A 22,242-nucleotide genomic window follows, 5' to 3' on the forward strand; every position below is an offset into this window, starting at 1 on the left:
AGATGAAGAGTCCTTGAAAGTAAGTCCACACATTGAGTTCAGTGCTGAGTGGCGTTACTCTCTATGATTCAGGAGCCTGATGGTTGAGGGGTAATAATTGTCCTTGAACCTGGTTGTGTGAGTCCTGAGGCTCCGATACCTTCTTCCTGATGGCAGCAGTGAGAAGAGAGCATGGCCTAGATGGTGGGGGCCCTTGATGAGGGAAGCTGCTTTTCTGTGACAGTGCTCTGTGTAGATGTACTCAGTGATGGCAAGGGCATTACCTGTGGTGGACTGGGCCATATCCACTACTTTTTGTAGGAATTTCTGTTCAAGAGCATTGATATTTCCATACCAAGCTGTGATCAAACCAGTCAATATACTCCACACCACACATCTACAGAAGTTTGTCAGAATTTTAGATAACATACCAAGCCTTCACGAACTTGGAAGAAAGTAGAGACACTGTCATGCTTTCTTCATAATGGCATTTACATGCTGGACCTAGACAGATCAACTGAAGTGATAACACCAAAGAATTTAAAGTTGCTGACCCTCTTCACTTCTGATCCTGGGATGAGGACTGGCTCTTGAACTTCAGGTTTCCTCTTCTCAGATCAACTCCTTGGTCTTGTTGGCTTTGAGGAAAAGGTTGTTGTTATGGCACCACATGGCCAGATAGTCAATCTCTCTCCTATATGCTGATTTGCCACCACTTTTGATTCTGTCAATGACAGTGGTATTGTCAGCAAACTTAAATATTGCATTGGAGCTGTGCTAAGCCTGGCAGTCCTGAATACAAAGCAAGTAGAGCAGGGGGCTAAACACATAGTCTTGTAATGCACCTATGTGAATAGAGATTGTGGAGGAGATGCTGTTGCCAAACTGACTGGTGTCTGCAAGTGAGAAAATTGAGGATGCAGTTGCACAAGAGTGTATTGAGGACAAAGTCTTGAAGCTTATTAATTAGTTTAAGTGGATAATTGCACTGAATACCAAGCTGTAGTCAATGAAGAGCATTCTATTACATACACCTTCACTGCCTAGATGTTCCAGGGTTGAATGAAAATCCAAAGAGATGGCATCTGCTGTTGACCTTGGTGACGGTGGGTGAAATGGCGCAGATCTAAGTCATTTCTCAGGCAGGAGTTGATATATTTCATCACCAACCTTGCAAAGCATTTTATCACTATGGATGTAAGTGCTACTGGATGATAATCATTGAGGCAGGTTATCACATTCTTCCTAGGCACCGGTATTATTGAAGCCTGCTTGAAAAAGATATGTGCCTCAGACTGCTGAAGCGAGAGGTTAAAGATCTTAGTGAATATTCCATCCAGTTGCCCTGCACACGTCAGCCAGATACCCCATCTGGGCCAGATAATTTCCATGGTTGCACCCTCCTGAAGGATGCTGTCACATCCGCCTCACAGACTTAAATCACAGTGTCATCGGGGACTGTGGGAGTTTGTGAACCAGTTACCACGTGCTGATGATGAAAGCAAACATAAAAGGCTTTGAGCTCATGTGGGAGCCAAGCCTCGTTGTCATCTGTTGCTTGAATTCACTTTGTAGAAGATGAAAGCCTCGCCACAACTGTTAAGCACCCCTCACTGCTTCAAGTTGGTCTGGAATTGCCACTTCGCACCTGAGTTGGCTTTCCAGAGATTATAGCTGGAACTATTGTATTTCACTTGGTCATCAGACCTGAATGCCACTGATCTGGCCCTGAGCTGATTGTGGATCTGTTGGTTCATCCAGGGCTTTCGAATGGGGAAGACTCTGAATAATTCTGTGGGGCCACACTCGTCTACACTGTTCTCATAAAGTCCGCAACAGATGTGGTGTACTATTCAGAGCGTCTGATGAGTCCCTGAACACAGCCTAGTCCACTGACTCATAGCAATCCTGTAGCTTCTCCTCAGCCTCCTGTGACCACCCCTTTGTTGTCCTAATCTCCATAGCCATGCTCTTTAGCCTCTGCCTGTATGTAGATAGCAAAGCAATCAATCAGTTTTCCCAAAATCAGTCTAGGGATCCTTCTGGTAGTGTGGCAGTGGTTGACTGTGTTGAGATCCCAGGTGCTGCATGTGTTATGTTGGTGATAATTGGGCAGAAATTTCTTCAACCATGCCGGATTGAAGTCCCTGACTGTTTGCTGAAAGCTGCTGGAGTAGGCTGTTCCTTGTTTGCTGATGATGGTACTCAGGACCTCAAGTGCCTGCTTAACATCGGCCTTTGTTGGAATGTGAACTGTAGTCAGGACCGTTGGTATGTACAATGTTTGGTATATAATCATCAGCTGTTGCAGTTCTAGGGAAGAAGAGTGCGACAAGACCACTGCATCCAGGCATCATTAAACACAGACCCTCACCTTCTGCCTTTTCCCAATCAGCAGTCCAGTCCATTAGGTGCATCAAGAAGCCCCCAGGTCTTACTAATGTATCCAGTATGTCAGGAGTGAGCATGTCTCTGTCAACATAGAATGCAGCAATTTCTCATTTCCCTATGATACAGCAATCTCAGTCTTGTTCTCCAGAGACTGCATATTTGCTAACAATATGCTGAGTAGAGGAAGTCTCATTCCCCAGTGTTTCAGACAAGGTTGCATCCTCCCCTCCTCCTCCTCCTCCTCTTCTTTCAACTGTATCGATGAAACTGGAATCCTATGCTATAAAATGACTAGATGGGATAAATGTATTCAGGAGGAATCCCTTCATCGGTACGTAGAAGTCCCAAGGAGACAGCAAGTGATACTGGAGATGCTATTAGGGAATGAGGCAGGCAGGAGACAGAACTTTGTGTAGCGGAACACTTTACATCCAGTGACCACAACACCATTAGTCTCAAAGTAAATATGCAAAAAGACAGGTCTGGTCCAAGGGTTGAAAGTCTAAATTGGAGAAAGGCCTATTTTGATGGCATCAGGATTGATCTGGACTGGGATAGGCTGCTTTCTGGCAAAGGCGGGTGTACTTGGCAGTGGGAAGCCTTCACAAACAAAACTTTGAGAGGACAAAGCTTGTATGTGCCTGTCAGAATAAAAAGTAAAGATAATAAGTGTAGGGAACCTTGGTTTCGAAGAGATATTGAGGCCCTGGTTAAGAGAAAAAGGAGGTGCATCGCTGGTTTAGGCAAGTAGGAGCAAATGAGGTACTTATGGAGTTTAAGAAATGCAAGAGAACATTTAAGAAAGAAATCAGGAAAGCTAAAAGAATGCATGAAATTGCTCCAGCAGACAAAGTGAAGGAGAATCCAAAGGGATTTTGTCGCATGTAATCATTTTGCTTTTAACATATCTGTAGAATCCAAAGGGATTCTACAGATATGTTAAAAGCAAAACGATTACATGCGACAAAATTTGTCTTCTGGAAGTCCAGAATAGTAATCCATGTGTGGAGTCAAAATAGTTGGGACATCTTCAGTGAATTCTTGGCATCTGTATTTGCTCAGGAGATAGACAAAGAGCCTATGGAAGTAGGCAAAGTGGTATCAACTTCATGGATCCTGTACAGTTAACGGAGGAGGTGTGGATAAATCCCCAGGGCCTGACAAGGTGTTCCGCCAGACCCTGCAAAAGGCAAGCACACCGATTGCCAGGGCTCTAGCAGAGATATTTAAAACATCCTTAGTGACAAGAGAGGTACCAAAGGATTGGAGGATAGCCAATGTTGTTTTGCTGTTTAAAAAAGGCTCTAAACAGAAACCAGGAAATTACAGGCCAGTGAGACTGACATCAGTTGTGTGAACATTATTGGAAAGTATTCTAAGAGAATACTTCAGAAGATTGTAAAGTCTCTGACTTGTTAAGATGGTTCAAAAGTATGTTACTTAAAGGGAAAATTAAAGGGTACAGATTTCAATGAGTGAATTTCAGATGAAGTATATTTAGCAGTTTTGTAAGCTCCCTACCATGTTTCACCAGTGCAATCTTCGTAACACATATACCCAGGATCTAATCTGACCGAAAACAGTTACAACATTTGTTCTTTGCTGTTCATTAGTTTTTGGAAGTTCCATTTTCATTCCTTCGAATTACAGTGACTAGTTTTTGAAAAGCCCGTTTATTTGTTTGCTTAAGAAAATGGGTAAAAGAAAATAATTAGCATGGGATGGGATGGGAGAAATACTCACACCATTCTCCGCACATAACATGCTGCATCACTGCATGGTGTGGAATCTGCTCTGCACAGTACAGGAATGCTGTACAGTGATAGTCAAAGCTGCCCAACACATCACCGGCACCAGCCTATCCACCATCAAGGACACAGATACAGAAAGGTGCTGGAAAAGGGCCAGTAACATCATGAAGTACCTGCCCACCCTGCCCATTCATTGTCTGTCCCATTCCCACCAGGGAGGAGGCCATGCAGCATGCACTCCAGGACCATCAGACTCAAAGCAGGAAGGCCGATCAACTGCTCCACCCATAAACCCACTCCTCCACATTTCCAACCACCACTACTTATGTACAAACTCTCCTGTGCATTTTATGGACATACAATCAATCTATGTATATAAGCTATCTTATTTATTTACAGTACCTTGAAAAAGGACTCAGCCCCCATAATTATTTTCACATTTTACGATTTCATTTTCTAAACTCAAAATGCATTGAGGTAGAATGTTTTGGAGCTAATCTACAAAACATTGCGCATCATGTCAAATCAAAAGAAAAATTCCAAAACCTGTCAACAATTTACTGAAGCGGAAAGTCAGGAAATCAGCACCTCAGTAAGCATCTATGGAAATGATTAAACAGTCGACATTTCGGGATGAGATACTTCTTCAGGACTGAAAAGGAAGGGGGAAGACGCCAGAATAAGAAGCTGGACTTTTATCTCTGCAAGTAGCCTAAATCTACGCCTGTCCATACACTTCCTCCCTCACATCTATTCAGGGCCCCAAGCAGTCCTTCTAGGTGACGCAAGACTTCACCAGCAAATCTACTGGGGTCACCTATTGCGTTCGGTGCTCCCCATGGGCTCTCGTCTACGTTACTGAGACCCGTGATAAACTGGGGACCACTGCCCATTCTGACCTGTCCGGGGCCATGACCTCCGTTTGTGCCAAGATGAGGCCACTCTCAGGGTGGAGGAGCAACATCTTATATTCCATCCAGAATCCTACTAACCCGCACTCAGCCCATAACCCTCCATTCCTTTCCTGTCCATATACCTAATCCAATTTTGCTTTAAATGACAATACCAAACCTGCCTCTACCACTTCTACTGGAAGATCATTCAACACAGCTACCACTCTCTGAATAAAGAAATTCCCCCTCGTGTTACCCTTAAACTTGTGCCCCCTAAGTCTCATGTCCTCTTGTTTGAATCTCCCCTACTCTCAATGGAAAAAGTCTATCCAGGTCAACGCTATCTATCCCCCTCATAATTTTAAATACCTCTATCAAGTCCCCCCTCAACCTTCTACACTCCAAAGAATAAAGACCTAACTTGTTCAATCTTTCTCTGTAACTTAGGTGCTGAAACTCAGGTAACATTCTAGTAAATCTTCTCTGTACTCTCTCTATTTTGTTGATATCTTTCCTATAATTCTGTACACAATACTCCAAATTTGGCCTTACCAATGCCTTGTACAATTTTAGCATTACATCCCAACTCCTATACTCAATGCTCTGATTTATAAAGGCCAACATACCAAATGCTTTCTTCACCACGCTATCCACATGAGATTCCACCTTCAGGGAATTATGCACCATTATTCCTAGATCACTCTGTTCTACTGCATTCTTTAATGCCTGTGGTGAACTACATATACCTGTCTGGACATGCCCCCTGCTGACTGCTCCTGTGGCTCCTCCCACAGACCCCTGTATAAAGGCGATCAAGGCCTGAGCCTGGCCTCTCAGTCTCTAGGATGTAGTATGGTGGTCACTCACTGCTTGTTCCTTCTTCCAGTCAATAAAAGCCGATATCTTGCCTTTACGTCTCAGAGTGAGTTATTGATGATGCATCAATGCCCTACCGTTTACCATGTATGTTCGATTTGGATTATTCCTACTAAAATGTAGCACCTCACATTTATCAGCATTAAACTCCATCTGCCATCGTTCAGCCCACTCTTCTAACTGGCCTAAATCTCTCTGAAAGCCTTGAAAACCTACTTCATTATCCACCTACCTTAGTATCATCTGCATACTTACTAATCCTATTTACCACCCCATCATCCAGATCATAATGTATATGACAAACAACATTGGACCCAATACAGATCCCTGAGGCACACAACTAATCACTGGCCTCCAACCTGACAAACAGTTATCCACCACTACTCTCTGGCATCTCCCATCCATCCACTGTTGAATCCATTTTACTACTTCAATATTAATACCTAATGATTGAACCTTCCTAAATAACCTTCCCTGCGGAACCTTGTCAAAGGCCTTACTGAAGTCCATATGGACAACATCCACTTCTTTACCCTCGTCAACTTTCCTCATAACCTCTTCAAAAAATTCAATAAGATTTGTCAATCATGACCTCCCACACACAAACCCATGTTGACCGTTCCTAATCAGACCGTCTATCCAGATAATTATATATACCATCTCTAAGAATACTTTCCGTTAATTTACCCACCACTGATGTCAAACTGACATGCCTATAATAGCTAGGTTTACTCTTAGAACCCTTTTTAAACAATGGAACCACATGAGCAATACACCAATCCCCGTTTCTAATGACATTAGAAATATTTCTGTCAGAGCACCTGCTATTTCTACACTAACCTCCCTCAAGGTTCCTCCCTCAGGAATATCCTGTCACAACCTGGAGATTTATCCACTTTTATATACCTCAAAAGCGCCAGTACTTCCTCCTCTTTAATCGCCATAGTTTCCATAATTTCCCTACTTGTTTCCCTTACCTTACACAATTCAATATGCTTCTCCTTAGTGAATACTGAAGAAAAGAAATTGTTCAAAATCTCCCCCATCTCTTTTGGCTCCACACATAGCTGTCCACTCTGATTCTCTAAGGGACCAATTTGATCCCTCACTATCCTTTTGCTATTAATATAACTGTAGAAACCCTTTGGATTTATTTTCACCTTACTTGCCAAAGCAACCTCGTATCTTCTTTTAGCTTTTATAAATTATTTCTTAAGATTCTTCTTACATTCTTTATATTCCTTGAGCACCTTATTTACTCCATGCTGCCTATATTTATTGTAGATATCTCTCTTTTTCCTAACCAAGTTTCCAATATCCCTTAAAAACCATGGTTCTCTCAAACTTTTAACCTTTCCTTTTAACCTAACAGGAACATAAAGATTCTGTACCCTCAAAATTTCACCTTTAAATGATCGCCATTTCTCTATTACATCCTTCCCATAAAACAAATTGTTCCAATCCACTCCTTCTAAATCCTTTTGCATCTCCTCAAAGTTAGCCTTTCTCCAATCAAAAATCTCAACCCTGGGTCCAATCCGATCCTTCTCCATAACTATATTGAAACTAATAGCATTGTGATCACTGGACCCGAAGTGCACCCCAACACATACCTCCATCACCTGACCTATTTCATTCCCTAACCAGAAGATCCAACACTGCCCCTTCTCTAGTTGGTACCTCTATGTATTGCTGCAAAAAACTATCCTGCACACATTTTACAAAATCCAAACCATCCATCCCTTTTACAGTATGGGCTTCCCAGTCTATGTGTGGAAAATTTAAATCTCCCACAATCACAACCCTGTGATTACTACAAATATCTGCTATCTCCTTGCAAATTTGCTCCTCCAATTCTTGATCCCCATTAGGTGGTCTATAAAACACCCTATGAGTGTTACTACACCTTTCCCATTCCTCAATTCCACCCAAATAGTCTCATTAGACGAGCCCTCTAATCTACCCTGCCAGAGCACCACTGTAATATTTTCTCTGACAAGCAATGCAACACCTCCCCCTCTTGTCCCTCCGATTCTATCACACCTGAAGCAATGAAATCCAGGAATATTTAGTTGCCAATCACACTCCTCCTACTGCAACCATGTTTCACTAACAGCTACAACATCATATTTCCAGGTATCAATCCATGCTCTAAGCTCATCCGCCTTTCTTACAATGCTCCTAGCATTAAAATAAATGCATTTAAGAAATTCTCCACCTCTTCCTCTCTGTTTATCTCTAACAGTACAAAGAACTTTACTGTCTTCTTTTTCTTCCTTCTCCCATACATCTGGATGCACCTTTTGCAGGTGTAGTCATCAGGGACAACAGTGCTCGCCCTGACTTCCCACATACTGCAAATGGAGCACTCAACTGCCCTAACTGCTGCCTCCATTACCTACTCCTAATGTAATTAGATTAATTAAAGGAGTTTACCCGGCCTTACCTCACCTGGAGTGAAACTCTTACTCAGCCTCTGCTTGCTATTTAAATTCTCCCGCTGCCTCACGGGCCGAATTTCACACATTTGTGAAGTTGTGCCACATTCAAACTACGCCTCTGCCTGTTCTTGCCAAAGCCTGCTTGAGCCAAAGCCGACCCACTCCACCTTAGTCCACTCCGATGACGGCCGCTGTATATGGTGGTCTTTCTTTTTAAACTTTTGGCGCACTACGTCACGCGCCTGCGCAGTCTCGCCTCTTTGCCATGATCAGTTAAAAAAAAACAGCTTCCCTCCGAGCTTCTTTTACCTCTTCCCTGTCCGCCTCTTGCTGCGATTTAAATCCTCTATGTCTTCCCTTTCTTCTCTGGCCCACTCTTCTCTCCTGTTAGATTCTATGACCTGCCTTTACATTCTGGCATTTCCCCCCTTCCTTCACAGTCCTGATGAAGTGACTCAGCCTGAAATGTCAACAGTTTATTCATGTCCATAGACACCTGTGCATTTTGTGTGTGTTGCTTTGGATTTCCAGCACCTGCAGACTTTCTTGTGTTAACAATGTATTAAAAATTAAAAACCAAAATGGTGAGGCTGAAAAAGTATTCACCCCCTTTCCCAGGACACAGACGGACTTTTACCGCTGTACCATTGAGAGCATTCTCACCAACTGCATCTCAGTGTGGTATGGCAATTGTCGTGTATTGGACCACAAAGCACTACAGTGTGCGGTGCAAACTGGCCAGCGGATTATCAGCACCCAATTGCCCACCATTGAGAACACCTACCATAAACACTGCCTGGGCTGGGCAAAAAGCATTATCAAGGATGCATCTCACTCTAACCATGGACTTTTTACTCTCCTCCCATCCAGTAGGCACTACAGGAGCCTCCACTCCCACACCAGCAGGCACAGGAGGAGCTTCTTCCCTGAGGCTGTGACCCTGCTGAACCTCACATCACAGCGCTACGCAGAATTGCACCCATATTGGACTGTCTCAGCACTTTTATATTTGTGTACTATAGCACTTACTTTTTATTTCCAGTTATTTTGTAAATAACTACTATTCTTCACATTTCTGGTTAGATGCTAACTGCATTTCATTGGCTTTGTATCTGTACTCGGCACAATGACAATGAAGTTGAATCTAATCTAACTTCCTTCAGGTGCAATACTGTATATTACCTTTCCAATGCACCCAATTTGTTGATGTTGGACATTGGAAGATTAGCTGAATAAGTATCTCCTCTCTCTGTAAGGTCTTACAATATAGTATGTTTTCAACAGACCAGACCAAAGTGAAGATAAAAGGCAAGTCAGGGAAATAATAATAGAAAAGCACAAATCTGGGGAAGGGTACAAGACTGTCTCTAATGCACTGACATATGTCAGAACTCACTGCAGTGGAAAAAAAATATGAAACCACTGCCTAGTACTGCTTAGGTCAGGCTGACCCAGTAAACAGTCACCCGAGAAGAACGGCACTTGTAAGAGAGGCTACTGTGTGTTAACAGTCTCTCTGAGTGAGCTGCAGAATTCAGAGGTTACAACTGGAGACGCAGTTCATGGCTCCACAATCTATGAGGCCTCACACAAAAAGAGAAAAAGTCCTGGCTCTAAAGAAAAGCATATCCTTGCCCATAAAGACTTTGCAAATCGTCACTTAGAAGGTACTGTAAAGATCAGCCAGGCAACACCATCCCTACTGTAAATTATGGTAGAGGTAGCATCATGTTATGGGGGTGCCTTTCAGCAGCAGGGACTGGGAATCTGCTCAGGAATGATGGGAAGATAAATGCAACTAAATACAGAGAGATCCTGCTAGCCTCTGCCAGAAAGCTTAAACTGAGGAGGAAGTTTGTCTCTCGGTAGGACAATGACCCAAAGCACACTGCCAGAGTGGCTTCAAATGAAGAAAATTTTATGTAGCCCAGTCAGAAACCTGACATTAACCCAATCAAACATCTCTGGCAAGACCGCAAGACCGTTGTCCATCACTGCTCCCAAACAAACCTGGCACAACTTAAGCAATTTTGCAAGGATGAATGGGCAAATTTTGCTTCATCATATTGTACAAAGCGATTAGAAACTTATCCAAAAAACTTCTAGCTGTAATAGCTGCGAGAGGTTGTTTAACTAAGTTATGAGTAAAGGGGGTTGAATACTTTTGAACTGCTGACATTACAATTTTTGAATTTTTAGTTGTTAATGCTTACAATTTCCCCGTTTTGGGGCTCTGTTGAGAAAAAGGAGCATGTGATCCACAAATGAAAATTCTCAGTTAAATTGATCGAAATGCAGGTCGTAATACTCTTTTATGTGAACAAAGGAATAGGAGCTGAATACTACTTCAAGGTACTGTACACACATATGTTTTGTAAAGACTAATTTGAGAGTTGATTATTGTTTCTCTCACTTGTTTAAAATTTGAAAGAGTCTATGTCAAGTACTGGGATTTATCTAGTCAAATAACAAAGTACACTTATTGCTTCCTTTAATGAATTTCCCCAGGATATTTACAGAGTAAAAAAGAATTCAGATTTATGGTTTAACTGCAGCATGCATGATTGGATAAAAGCTGCACTGTTTTTATTGTGAAAGCAAAGTTCATCATTTCTAACCCAGTTTTTGTGCTTCATGGAATGATGATTCATGAGACAATGCCTTACCTCCTCTGGAACTCTGCTGGATCATCTAGCTCCATTGAATTCATGTGAAAGACATTGGAAAATGAGTCCTGAAAATGCAATTAAACCATACAATTTATTGCAATGTAGCAAAGGGATTAATCTAGCAAGATTTCAGTCACCAAATGTTTCAAAATCTAACTGAGCTCTAGTCACTAAGAGCTGATATCTCTAGCAGCACAGTCTAAATTTAAGGGAAATTTCAAACACTGTCAGAGAGGAAAAACAAAAGTAATAATGTTCTGCCAAATATTCCACTGCAGTCTAAATACGCCACGAGCATTTGGCACAGCCCTACACTTCATATGTGTTAACGCATATTTGATATTCATGCTTCTTTGTTAAAGCTAAATAATATTGTTGCCATGGCAGTAATCTGATTATTTTTAAAAGACATTCAATGATCAATTAATCCATCAGATCATTCAAATAATTAAACAAATTCACATGAATAAAGCTATAATAATGCTGTGATATGGATAGAGCTAATATTACTGTCCAAATCATAAATTAATAGCTGTCAAAATACTTTTATGTCTTTCCTAATAATAGCATAAAAATTCTAAGAAACATGCTAATGTTTGTTAAAATAGAACAACATAATCTTAATTTATTTTCAAAACTTACCTGTTAAGAACTTTACCACCTACAGTATATATACTAGATCTACATTTAAGTTTATTAAGCCATCTCACAATTGTTTGGGATAGCTGATAATTTTTCTGTTTTTCACTCCTTCAGTTTCACCTATGTTTTCTGTTCACTTACATTAGCTACTAAACAATGCAATTATAAATCTCTATGGTACACAACAGCATCATTAAAGATATAGATCTTTCATTCCAACAAATTATTCCAATTATCTGTTGTCTAAATTTTATTCAAGTTATGGTTTTAAAATACTCTCCTAAATAGCAAGTTTGCTTTATGCAACATACCAAAATGTTAGCAATTGTGTAATAGTTTGTTAAATCTAGGTTTTTCCTTTTCAAATTTATTATTCATTGAGCTGTTCTTTCAAATCCTTTTTTGATAGCATGAACTGAAACAAATGTCCAAAAGAAGAAGTTGACAATATGTAACCACTGGCATCCAATTCCCATTCTATTCCAATTCTTTGTTTAAGAATAGTTCTATTGAGTATGCTTATATTGGTCAGTCTAAGCAGAAGATTGAACAGCTTCTTGCACTGACAGTGTGACTAATTTATGAATGTCGTTATATTTGAATATTCACTTTTCTTTTAATAGATCTATGAATTCACAGCAGAGAAATGCCACCCTTATACTGTATAGAACAGCGAGACTGCAAGATATTTCTTTTGTTGATTGACAAGGGATTATGGAATTAGGAGTAAACTGAGATGCAGTCAAGGAAATGTAGGAAGTGGCCAAAATTACAACACTTCTCTGCCATTTTTACCCTCAGAAATTGTCATTGGATGCCTAATTGAGAATCTTCTATTCTCTCAGACTGTCATCCCTCAATTTGATAACCTTAAAAATGGGCAAAGTCTGAAAAAAATCAATGCTAGATATGACATACTTTCAACATTTACATTGTAGAACATATATCATACAGTAAAGGACACGAGGAGATGATGCACTTGACCTTGCTGTGCTGGTTTTTAGTAAAGCCACTTGATTAACTTGACTTCCTATTTTTTACCCTCAGGCCTATCATTTCCCCTTTCAAAACTATTATCAGCCTAAAAAATTTTAGATCTCTTCACTGGTTCTTTCCTGAAGGTGAGGTGGAGTTTAAGAGGATGATGGCGCCTAACAGTGGCTCCTTTGCTTGTATATTCTGAAACAGCTCCATTTCTATCTTTAATATCTCTATTTTTCCCTTTCAAGCTTCTTTTGAAGACCCTGACCTGGAGTTACATGCTGACGTCGGTTCTTTGTGGGAATGGGACCCGCTCTTGGGGTCTCACAACTGGCAGTTATTCGATATATTAAGGACGTGGCCTAGAAGACTAGCGTGCATCCAGGGTTCCAGGATTTCATGGCTCTGGAGGCAAGAAATCGGTGTGTCATGGGTGATGGAAGGTTGAAAGCAGCAAGCTGGCTGCTGGCTGTGTTCCCAGAGACCCGAGTTCTTTGGGCACAGAGCTCGGAAAAAGCGACGCAACAGACTTTCAACATCATAAATCAGCGAGTTGCCTGTTATGTCTACCCCTTCGCTGTGAAACCGAGACACCTCTTTTTCCCCGATGAGGGAGAGAGAGAGCCTGTGGTATGTTGAATTACCGGGTGAACGAGTACTACGAGTACAAGTCTGTGTGTTTACTGATACTTAGCTGCATGGTTGAGTGCTCAGTGGGGGCACCGATGCTTTTTTTGCTGGTGGGGAAGGGGGATTGTTGCTTTGCTGCTGCTTATACGTGGAGCTGGGGGGGCTTTGGGGTTTTATTGTTTAACTATTGTTCATTCTTTGGGGCACTCCTCTGTTTTTGTGGATGGTTGCAAAGAAAATGAATTTAAGGACAATACAAACATATTGTATACATTTCTCTGACATTAAATGTACCTTTGAAATCTCTGAAAACTTCAAATGATTTTTGCCTGAGTCATGCAGGGAATCTTACTATTTCCTTCGTGCAACATTCTGCAAAGAGTTGGGGAAATTAGACCCAAGGTGTTTTCCAATGATTTTACTAGGTCCAGCCTGAGACACACAATTCCATCTTGTTCATAATACCTACCCCACGGAAGAAATTAAATTCTTGCAGAATAGAGATCTATCTTACAGGTACGTATAATTTCCTTACGCTTTATCAAAAGTTAAATTACAAAATTGAAACAAAAGATGCAAACCTTCTTGGGTATCTGCATTAATTTTTTTATATGTTATGTTAATTAAGACATTTTGGATTTAGAGCCTATTTTTTTGTTTGTGCCAGGATCAAGAAAATGGAAGACAAAGAATTGAGCTGATTTAATTTTGAAACAATATGTTTTCAAACATTAGATCAAATTCACTGTTCATATAGTGGTATACTTACTACTTACATCAAGATCCAAAACTATTATGACTTGCCAAGGATATGACTGTTATGGCATTCCAGTCTGGAACAAAATATCATTTTTCTTGTACAATGTGCTGAAAAAACAGCAATAAACCTAAGTATTTATTTACCAAGGTGATTTGAAAGCAGTTAACACTGGATAACAACTTTTTTCTAAAGTGCTGCTTCCTCAATTTTTTTTTGTTTATAATAGACCATTTGAAGCTAAACACAAATATAATTTCAGACTACTTGTATCATGCAGGAATTCAGAGAAATAAGATATTAACTTTTATTGAATATAATGTGTTTAATTGCATTATAGTGCTGATGCTTTCCAATAGTTCAACTCAGCTAAAGATATTTTGTTGATGGTTTTTGTTTGTACTCAGTGTCTGAGGCTTCTCACTTAAGTGTCCAACAATAATCAGCCAGCATTGATGGATTCCAGTTGCCCTGATCCTGGTAGAACCTTTCCCCATGCTCGTCATTTACAGCACCAAGATTTGCAGGGAAGAAATCTAAATGGGAAAATGAATCTTTCGTGACATGTTGCATTTCACAGTTTTGCATTCTTGAAGCATGTTGTCAACCAGTTGCATGTAGAATGGTGCTCTGTAGTTGCCAAGACAAATTTCGACAACATCCTTGAATAGCTTCCATATGATTTTCTCCAGTCCCACTAGAAATTATTCAAATTGCTTGTCAATGATTACCTGTTCGGTTTGTGGACCAACAAAAATGTCCTCTTTAATCTTGGCATCAGTTATTCTGGAAAACATCTGTCTCAAATATCAAAATCCTTCACAGAAATGAATATCTTTTCTAAAACCTGTTCTGCCATGTAGCTTCCACCGTGTCTAAGCGGACCCTGAACAAACATTTTTTGCTGGTGGGTGGGGGGGAGGAGGTTGTTGCCTTGTTGCTGCTTGTGCGTGGGGGGGAACTGGGGGGGGGGTTCATTGGAGTTCTGATGTTTAACTGTCATTCATTTTACTCTGTTTTTGAGGATGTTTGCGAAGAAGAAGAATTTCAGGATGTATATTGTATACGTTTCTTTGACATTAAATGTACCTACTGAACCTCCAACTCAACCTGCCATTTAACCTTTAGGGAATCCTGCAGAGGACACTGTAGTAAGTCTCCTTGCATCTCAAATTTTTTAATTTTTTCTCCATTTAGAAAATAGTCTGCGCTTTTATTTCTTCGAACAAAGTGCATGACCACACACTACCCAACAATGCACTCCATCTGCCTCTTCTTTGCCCATTTTCCTAATCTGTCAAAGTCCTTCTGTAGCCTCTCTACTTCCTCAAATCCACCTGCCCCTTCACCTATCTTTGTATCATCAGTCAACCTGGCCTTAAAGCCATCAACCCTATCAACCAAATCATTGACATATAACTTAAAAAGAATTGGTCCCAACAAAGATCCTGTGAAACACCACTAGTCACTGACAGTCAATCAGAAAAAGCTCCTCTTATTTCCACTCTTTGCCTCCTGTATCCATGCTAGTGTCTTTCCTGTAATACCATAGGCTCTGAACTGGTTAAGTAGCCACATGTGTGTCATCTTCTCAAAATCTTTCTGAAAATCCAAGTACACAACATTTTATAATTCTCCTTTGTCTTTCTTACATGTTATTTCTTCAAAGAATTCCAACAGATTTGTCAGACAAGATTTTCTCTTCAGGCAACCATGTTAAATATGGCCTATTTTATCACGTGCCTCCAAGTACTCCGAAATCCACATCCTTAACAATCGACTCCAACATCTTCCCGACCACTGATGTGACACTAACTGGCCTATCATTTCTTTCCTCCCTTCTTGAAGTGGAGTGACATTTGCAATTTTCCAGTCCTAAGGAACCATGCCAGAATCCATTGATTCTTGAAAGATCATTATTAATTCCTCCACAATTTCTTTAGGCACCTCCTTCAGAACCCTGGGGTGTACACCATATGGTCCCGGTGACCTATCTACCTTCAGACTTTGCAGTTTTCCAAGAATCTTCTCTCAAGTAATGAAAAACTTCACACACTTCTGCCCCCTGACACTCTTGAACTTCTAGCATATTGCTTGTGTCTTCCTCAGTGAAGACTGAGGCAAAATACCTATTTAGTTTGTCTGCCATTTCCTTGTCCCCCATTACTTCCTCTCCGGCATTATTTTCCAGTTATCCCATATCTACTCTCACCTCTTCCTTACATTTTATATATTTGAAGAAACTTTTTGTATCCTCATTATCGGCTATCTTACATTTGCATTCCATCTTTTCCTTCTGTATGACAATTTTAGTTGCCTTCTCTTGATTTTTAAAAGCCCCCAATCATCTAGCTTTTGTTCTCTCCTTGATTTTCATGTTGTCTGCCACTGTTGTATCATCCTGCCTTCAGAATACTTCCTCTTTGGGATGTATGTGCCTTCTGAATTGCTTTCAGAAATTCCAGCCATTGCTGATCTGCTGCCGGTGTTCTTTTCCAATCAATTTTGGCCATTATTTATGGATTATGATTCCTAGTACCCACACAGCCATCATATTCACTGGTATCTTTCAGACTGAGCTGGAAGAATGTGCAGTAATAAGGTATGGGTTCCTCATTTGAACCAAGGTGGTAGGCACCAGACACTCCAGGGCGCTTTATGGGGTGTGCCTGTTCAAAACAATGTGAAAACTATTACTACTACCGGATCAGGGAGAAAATAGGTGGGGACAAATGGAGACTGATTCCAGCTGCCCCAGAAGCAAGGAAATTAATTTATTTTATGAGGGGACTGTAATTCGTTGTTTGGGGTTTAAGCAATGATACCAGCCATCTTTCATCTCCAATCCACAAATTTCAACCTATTTCCATTTGCAAGGAATGAAGGATATGTTACTCGTCTCAGTCTGCATACTTTCCTCCAACCTAATGATGAAAACTCCTGAGTCTGACACAAATAACATATGGAATACAAATTCAACCTGAAATAATCTGCTTCTAAAAGTGTCCTGCAGAAATCATCATACAACATTAGGAGAAAGTAACTATGTCCTGGTTATCTTGAGGGTGATTCGAGAGAACATTTATGGAAATTCAACAGATGAAGTATTTTGTACTTCCCTATATTCCTATCCCATATATTAGCAAGGACCATACAATATAGACAAATTTTAAATCATCTATACTACAACACTTACAGAAGAATTGTCATCCACAATGAATATGGTACAGCTCTGAGCCTGTATGAATGAAAGGATAGTTGCTGCAATCTTCTTCAAAATTACTTCCAAGGAATGTTGCTCTTCAAATATCAGAGTTGCGAGATCAAGTAGAACCTTTTGAAAAAAAACATGATACTTAGATAATGGATGCTATTTCCTTTGATTGTATCAATAACCTAAATTGAACAACTCTTCCAACAAGAATTTGGAGAAGGTAATTGTTGTGTATTCAATATTTCAGTAATATTTTAGTGATCTTGTAGATATTGGTTGATTAAGCATTCTTGTTCGTTTAAATAATTAATCACGTTTTATGTATAAATACATTAAAAGCATACATCATTACACTGCCACAATGCATCTACGCACCTCACTTAACGTAAAGACAAAGTAGACCATGTCCCTGGACTCCCATGTCTTTCTTTGAATTAAAAGATTTATGATTTTGGAATCAAAGTGAATTAAGCTTCATTAATACAGTTAAAATACTGATAACAGAGGCCAGAATCTTTGAAAGGAAATCAAGTTACCATTTCAGGTTCTGATGAAGGGACTTTCATCTGAAACATTAACTCTGTTTCCTTCATCACATGTATCTTGCCTGAGTATTTCCAGAATTTTTTTTCAGTTTTTGAACTTAAGTGCACTTTGCCCAGCATTTGCTCAATCAGCTGTGCCTTGCTCTTTGGAATTTATCCTGCATTTTTCATCTCAAGTTTAGTTTCATGAGTTTGTAAAAGGGTGAGCTGATGATGGTGCATCTATTCAGATGCTCAGCTCCAGACCATTGTCAATTCATACACTGAAGCATACAAGTGGATGATTGTTTTACCTCACATCCTCTTGTCAACCAACCTGCCCCTCTATACACCACCACCTCTGGCAATAAAACCCATGTAAGATGCTGGAAAGTAAGAAGCACATGGGAAATTTTGGGAGACACCTCTCAGCCATTTTTGTGCCTGAAATACTCAGCAGACCAGGCAGCATCTGTTACAAACCTTTCATGGGAGTTCTAGGTAATTTCTGAGAAAAAGCTTGATATCTTGGAAAAACACATTGTTTTTCCAGTATTTTGAACCTTACAGAATCAACTCCAAGAATTCACCTGAAATCCTCCCCCCAACTCCCTTCTCCTACAGTCACCTCAGCTCCCCCACGTGAACGTGCCAAGCAATTTCTGCTGCCCAGTATTTATGTTAACATTGAGATGTGTAGCTATATTCTTGGTCTCGGTAATACCTGATTGCGTCTGTTTTCAAGCCGTGAAGTCTCATACACTTTGGCATTGTGGAGGACAATCCCACAAAACGTCAAATAGGCAGCAAAATCCTAAAATATTTACAATATTAACGTCACACGATGGAAATTGTCATCAGGAAAATACTGATATTATAAACAACATCTTACCTCTTCTTGTCGCATTATTTAGATAAGTTCAAGTTAACTCTTGGAATACAGAGAAAGAAACAATTCATTTAGGAATTTAGGCAGAGGAGTAAAGCATGTAGCTGTCAGGGAATGGAGTAGGCTTGACTCAAAAACAAAGCAGTGCAGACAATTTAGCTCTGAGCAATAACTTTAATAATCAACTGCAAAGTAACAAGCCATGAGAGGCCACTAAACAAGAGGGAACAGAAACTAAACTTACAGACAACAGGGTAACTGATGGCTAGGAGCAACTGGTTGAGGCAGGCTGGTTCGATGAGTGAACAAGGATTGTGGATGAGAGCCGGGATTAAATAGGCTGCAGGTGATGAGTTGGAAATGAGTGGTAGGTGACTCTTGTTGGCTGGGTGGAGGCTAGAAGGTGCCTGCCTGTGCAAGCTTGATGGGACCCCTCTCTCCTACCGCTGTCTCACTCCGACACAAGATAGAACTCCTCAGTGAAACTGGACAGCAGCCTAGACCTCTCCTTTGAGACATACCTTTTCCAATCAACTAGGTACAGTACTGAACACCCTGTTGACAACATCGTGAATTCATGAACCGGCAGACTGTGTACACCAGACCAGCTTCCACCATTCTAGGTTCTTGAGGTGGAAACTCAGGTAGGCTGAGTGGTCCATGGCCAACAGACTTGAGGCAGGACACGTGGAAGGTAGGTGTGATCCTAGCAACAGTGAGAGCTGGAGATGGGGAGTGACAGGATTGATGTGATGTGTAATCTTAGAGGGATCAATGAACAGGGGTGAGAACTTGCTGCAATTGGTCTGCTGGGGCAGATCTTGGGTAGTCTAGCTGGGCACTGCCATTGGCTGGCTTGACAGCAGCAGGTGCTGTTGGCTGTTAGAATGGCACATTGTACCCTGTCCCACGGAATCTGGCAGCAGCAAACCATGGGAAACAAAGGGGGCTTGTAGCCACGAGGCACTTCAAAGGGTGGCATACCTGTGGCAGAGGACGTATGTGGATTGTGGGACAACTCAGCTCAGAGCAGATACCTCTTGCATGTGGATGGGTTAGAGCTGGCAAAGCATCACAGAAACCTCTCCACTTGTTGATTGGCTCGTTCTGACTGACTTGGTCTGGGATAATAGCCAGAGCTCAAACTCACTGAGGCGTCAAGGAGAGAGCAGAAGGCATGTCAGAAGCAGGAGACAAGTTGTGGACCCCAGTCTGACACAATGTGCTGAGGGGCAGGTAGTTAGTTCCTCTAGTTGGTTGGAGGAATAAGACTGGGCACATTGAGGACAGGCAGCAATGAACGGACTTACACCTGCGATCATAGTGGGCCACCAGAACTAACACTGCAGAAATTCCAGAGTCCATTGCGCACCTTTATGACTGGAGAGTTGTAAGGAGTGGGCCCACTGGTGTACCTCACAGCGTAAGGTGTACAGATCTGGTTCTCAGGGTCCCAGAATATCAGGGTGAGGACCTGGGTTGATCTCCATTTCAACTGGTTCAAACTGTTGTGACAGGGCATCCGCCTTAGTGTTCTTGAAGCTGAGTTGGTAGGAGATTAGTGAAGTTGAATTGCTCAAAGAAGAGAGCCCAGTGAGCCTGAGATGGGTTGAGCTGGCAGGCCTGTTGTTTGGATATGAGGTTCTGGTAGTCAGTAGTGCTCAGGAAGGGCTCAGCATTTCCCATTAGCCGTTGTGTCCATTCCTCCAAGGCCCATTTAATGGCGAGTACTCCCTGTCTCCTACATCATAATGACACTGTGTAAAGTTGAATGTGTAAAAAGACACAAGGGTGTGTCTTCCCATCCGATGCTCACTGGGAGATGATGGCCTTGATGCCCATGTCAGATACATTCACCACTAACACAAAAGGTCCAGAGGGGTTCAAATAGTGGAGTGCTGTGCTGAGGCATCTCTTGAATGCCTTGGAAAGAGTGGTCCACAGCAGTAGACCAGATTATCAGTGAGGTAGGTGATTTGAGAAGAGCAACAATTTGGCTGTCATTTTGATAAATGCTGAGAGATGTTGGAGATGACAAAAAAGTACTGGAGCTGTTTGAGGGTGTGAGGTTGGGGCCGATTTAATGATGATGCACACATTCTCTGGGTCCACAGTTATTCCTTGGGTGGAAGGACATTACCCAGGAAGGAAATATCTTGTGTGTGAAACTGGCACTTTCCTAACTTGCAGTACCATTGGTTTTCAAGGCGACACTGAATGTCTGAACGGATGTGACAGATGTGGTCTTGGGGGTCCCTGGAGAAGGCAAAGACGTTGTCGAGTAGATGAACACATATCCATGTGGCATGTCTTGGAGGATTTTGTTAATGAAGGCTTGGAAAGCAGTTGACTGTTGGAAAGTCCAAAGGGCATCACTGAGTATACATAGTAGCCAGTGGATGTTATAAACGCTGTCTTACATTCATCCCCCTGGCAGATGTGGTTGTCTGCACTCCCTAGATCCAATTTGCTGAAAAATCTAGGCCCCATGGAGTGTTTTCAATGTGCTCTCCATCAAGGGGAGTGGATAGTGGTTCTTAGCGGTGACTTGTTGAACCCATGGTAGTTGATGTAGGGACAGAGAACACACATTTTTCTTTTTGACGAAGAACCTCAATAATGTAATCATTCATGGCTTGGGTCTTAGGAGGGGAGCAAAAGAAGAACCAACCTTGGTGAGGGGTGGTGTCTGGGAAGAGGACAACTGCACAGTCGCATAGGCCTGTGCAGCTGCAAGGTGCTGGCTTCCCTATTACTGAAGGCGATGGCAAGTTCGTGGTATTCCTGTGGGAGTTTGGTGGGTTTGAGGGTCTCCTCCATCTCTATGCATTTATGGGGTGAATTCAACTGAGGTTGCAGGCAGGTGGTCCAGCAGGTGAAACCCCAAATCAGCAGTGAACTGGATTGACCTGGTAAAGTGAGGGTCATGGGTGGAGAACCAGGAGTAACCCAAGATTAGAGTGTTGGGTGAGTTGATAAGGAGGAATTGGATGAACTCACAGTGCTCTCCAATGCTAATGTGCAAAGACTGTGTGCACGTTCTGACTATCCCAGACCCCAAGGGATGTCTGTCAGTGGCCGTGATGCGTAAGAGATAGGTTCAGTAGGGAGTCCAAGCTGCACACAAGAGTCCAGTCCAGAAAGTTGCCTGCTGTGATGGAATCCACCAGAGGCTCCTGTGTGTGTAGACCTATCAGGGTGTGGTGGAGGACAGAGAGAGTGCTTCAGGCTATGTGTTGGGACAAGGGACCAGGGGCAGGTGGAGCTTAACAAATAGAAAGCCCCTCATCTCTACCCATTGATGCTGCTTCTTGGGTGCACTGAGCATTTGATTGATGGGCAAACAGCGGCTCCACAGCAAGTGCACAAGCTGTTTCTTCACCAATGCTCATGCTCTTTGGGAGGGAGCAGAAGGCGGGGTTGAGGGAGCTGTCTGAGTTCTGAAGATATTGCGATGAGAGTCCTGCAGTCTGAAGTGGTGCTGGGAATGGAACTGGGGTTCTGGCTAACTACATGCAGGGTCATTCCATTGGACACTTGTCAGTTTGAAGGACCAGAGTGATGAGACATGTGAGGTCATTAGGCTTCTCCCAGGTTGACAGCTC

The 22,242-nt window shown here is 41.7% G+C and overlaps 1 protein-coding gene across 4 annotated transcripts in view; it reads right to left on the minus strand.

The window, feature by feature from the left end:
• pde5ab (phosphodiesterase 5A, cGMP-specific, b) overlaps positions 1–22,242 on the minus strand; it is a 124,927-nt gene that overhangs the window by 67,061 nt on the left and 35,624 nt on the right. For all 4 annotated transcript variants that reach the window (XM_059988754.1, XM_059988755.1, XM_059988756.1 and 1 more), the window contains exons 5-7: positions 18,473–18,562; positions 17,207–17,344; positions 10,998–11,065 (exon numbers count right to left, since the gene is read on the minus strand). In XM_059988754.1, coding sequence (XP_059844737.1) covers positions 10,998–11,065; positions 17,207–17,344; positions 18,473–18,562 — 296 coding nt within the window. The remainder of the gene's footprint in view (positions 1–10,997; positions 11,066–17,206; positions 17,345–18,472; positions 18,563–22,242) is intronic.

The sequence above is a fragment of the Hypanus sabinus genome, chromosome 14 (assembly GCF_030144855.1).
Source record: "Hypanus sabinus isolate sHypSab1 chromosome 14, sHypSab1.hap1, whole genome shotgun sequence".
In the NCBI taxonomy this organism is placed as follows: domain Eukaryota; kingdom Metazoa; phylum Chordata; class Chondrichthyes; order Myliobatiformes; family Dasyatidae; genus Hypanus; species Hypanus sabinus.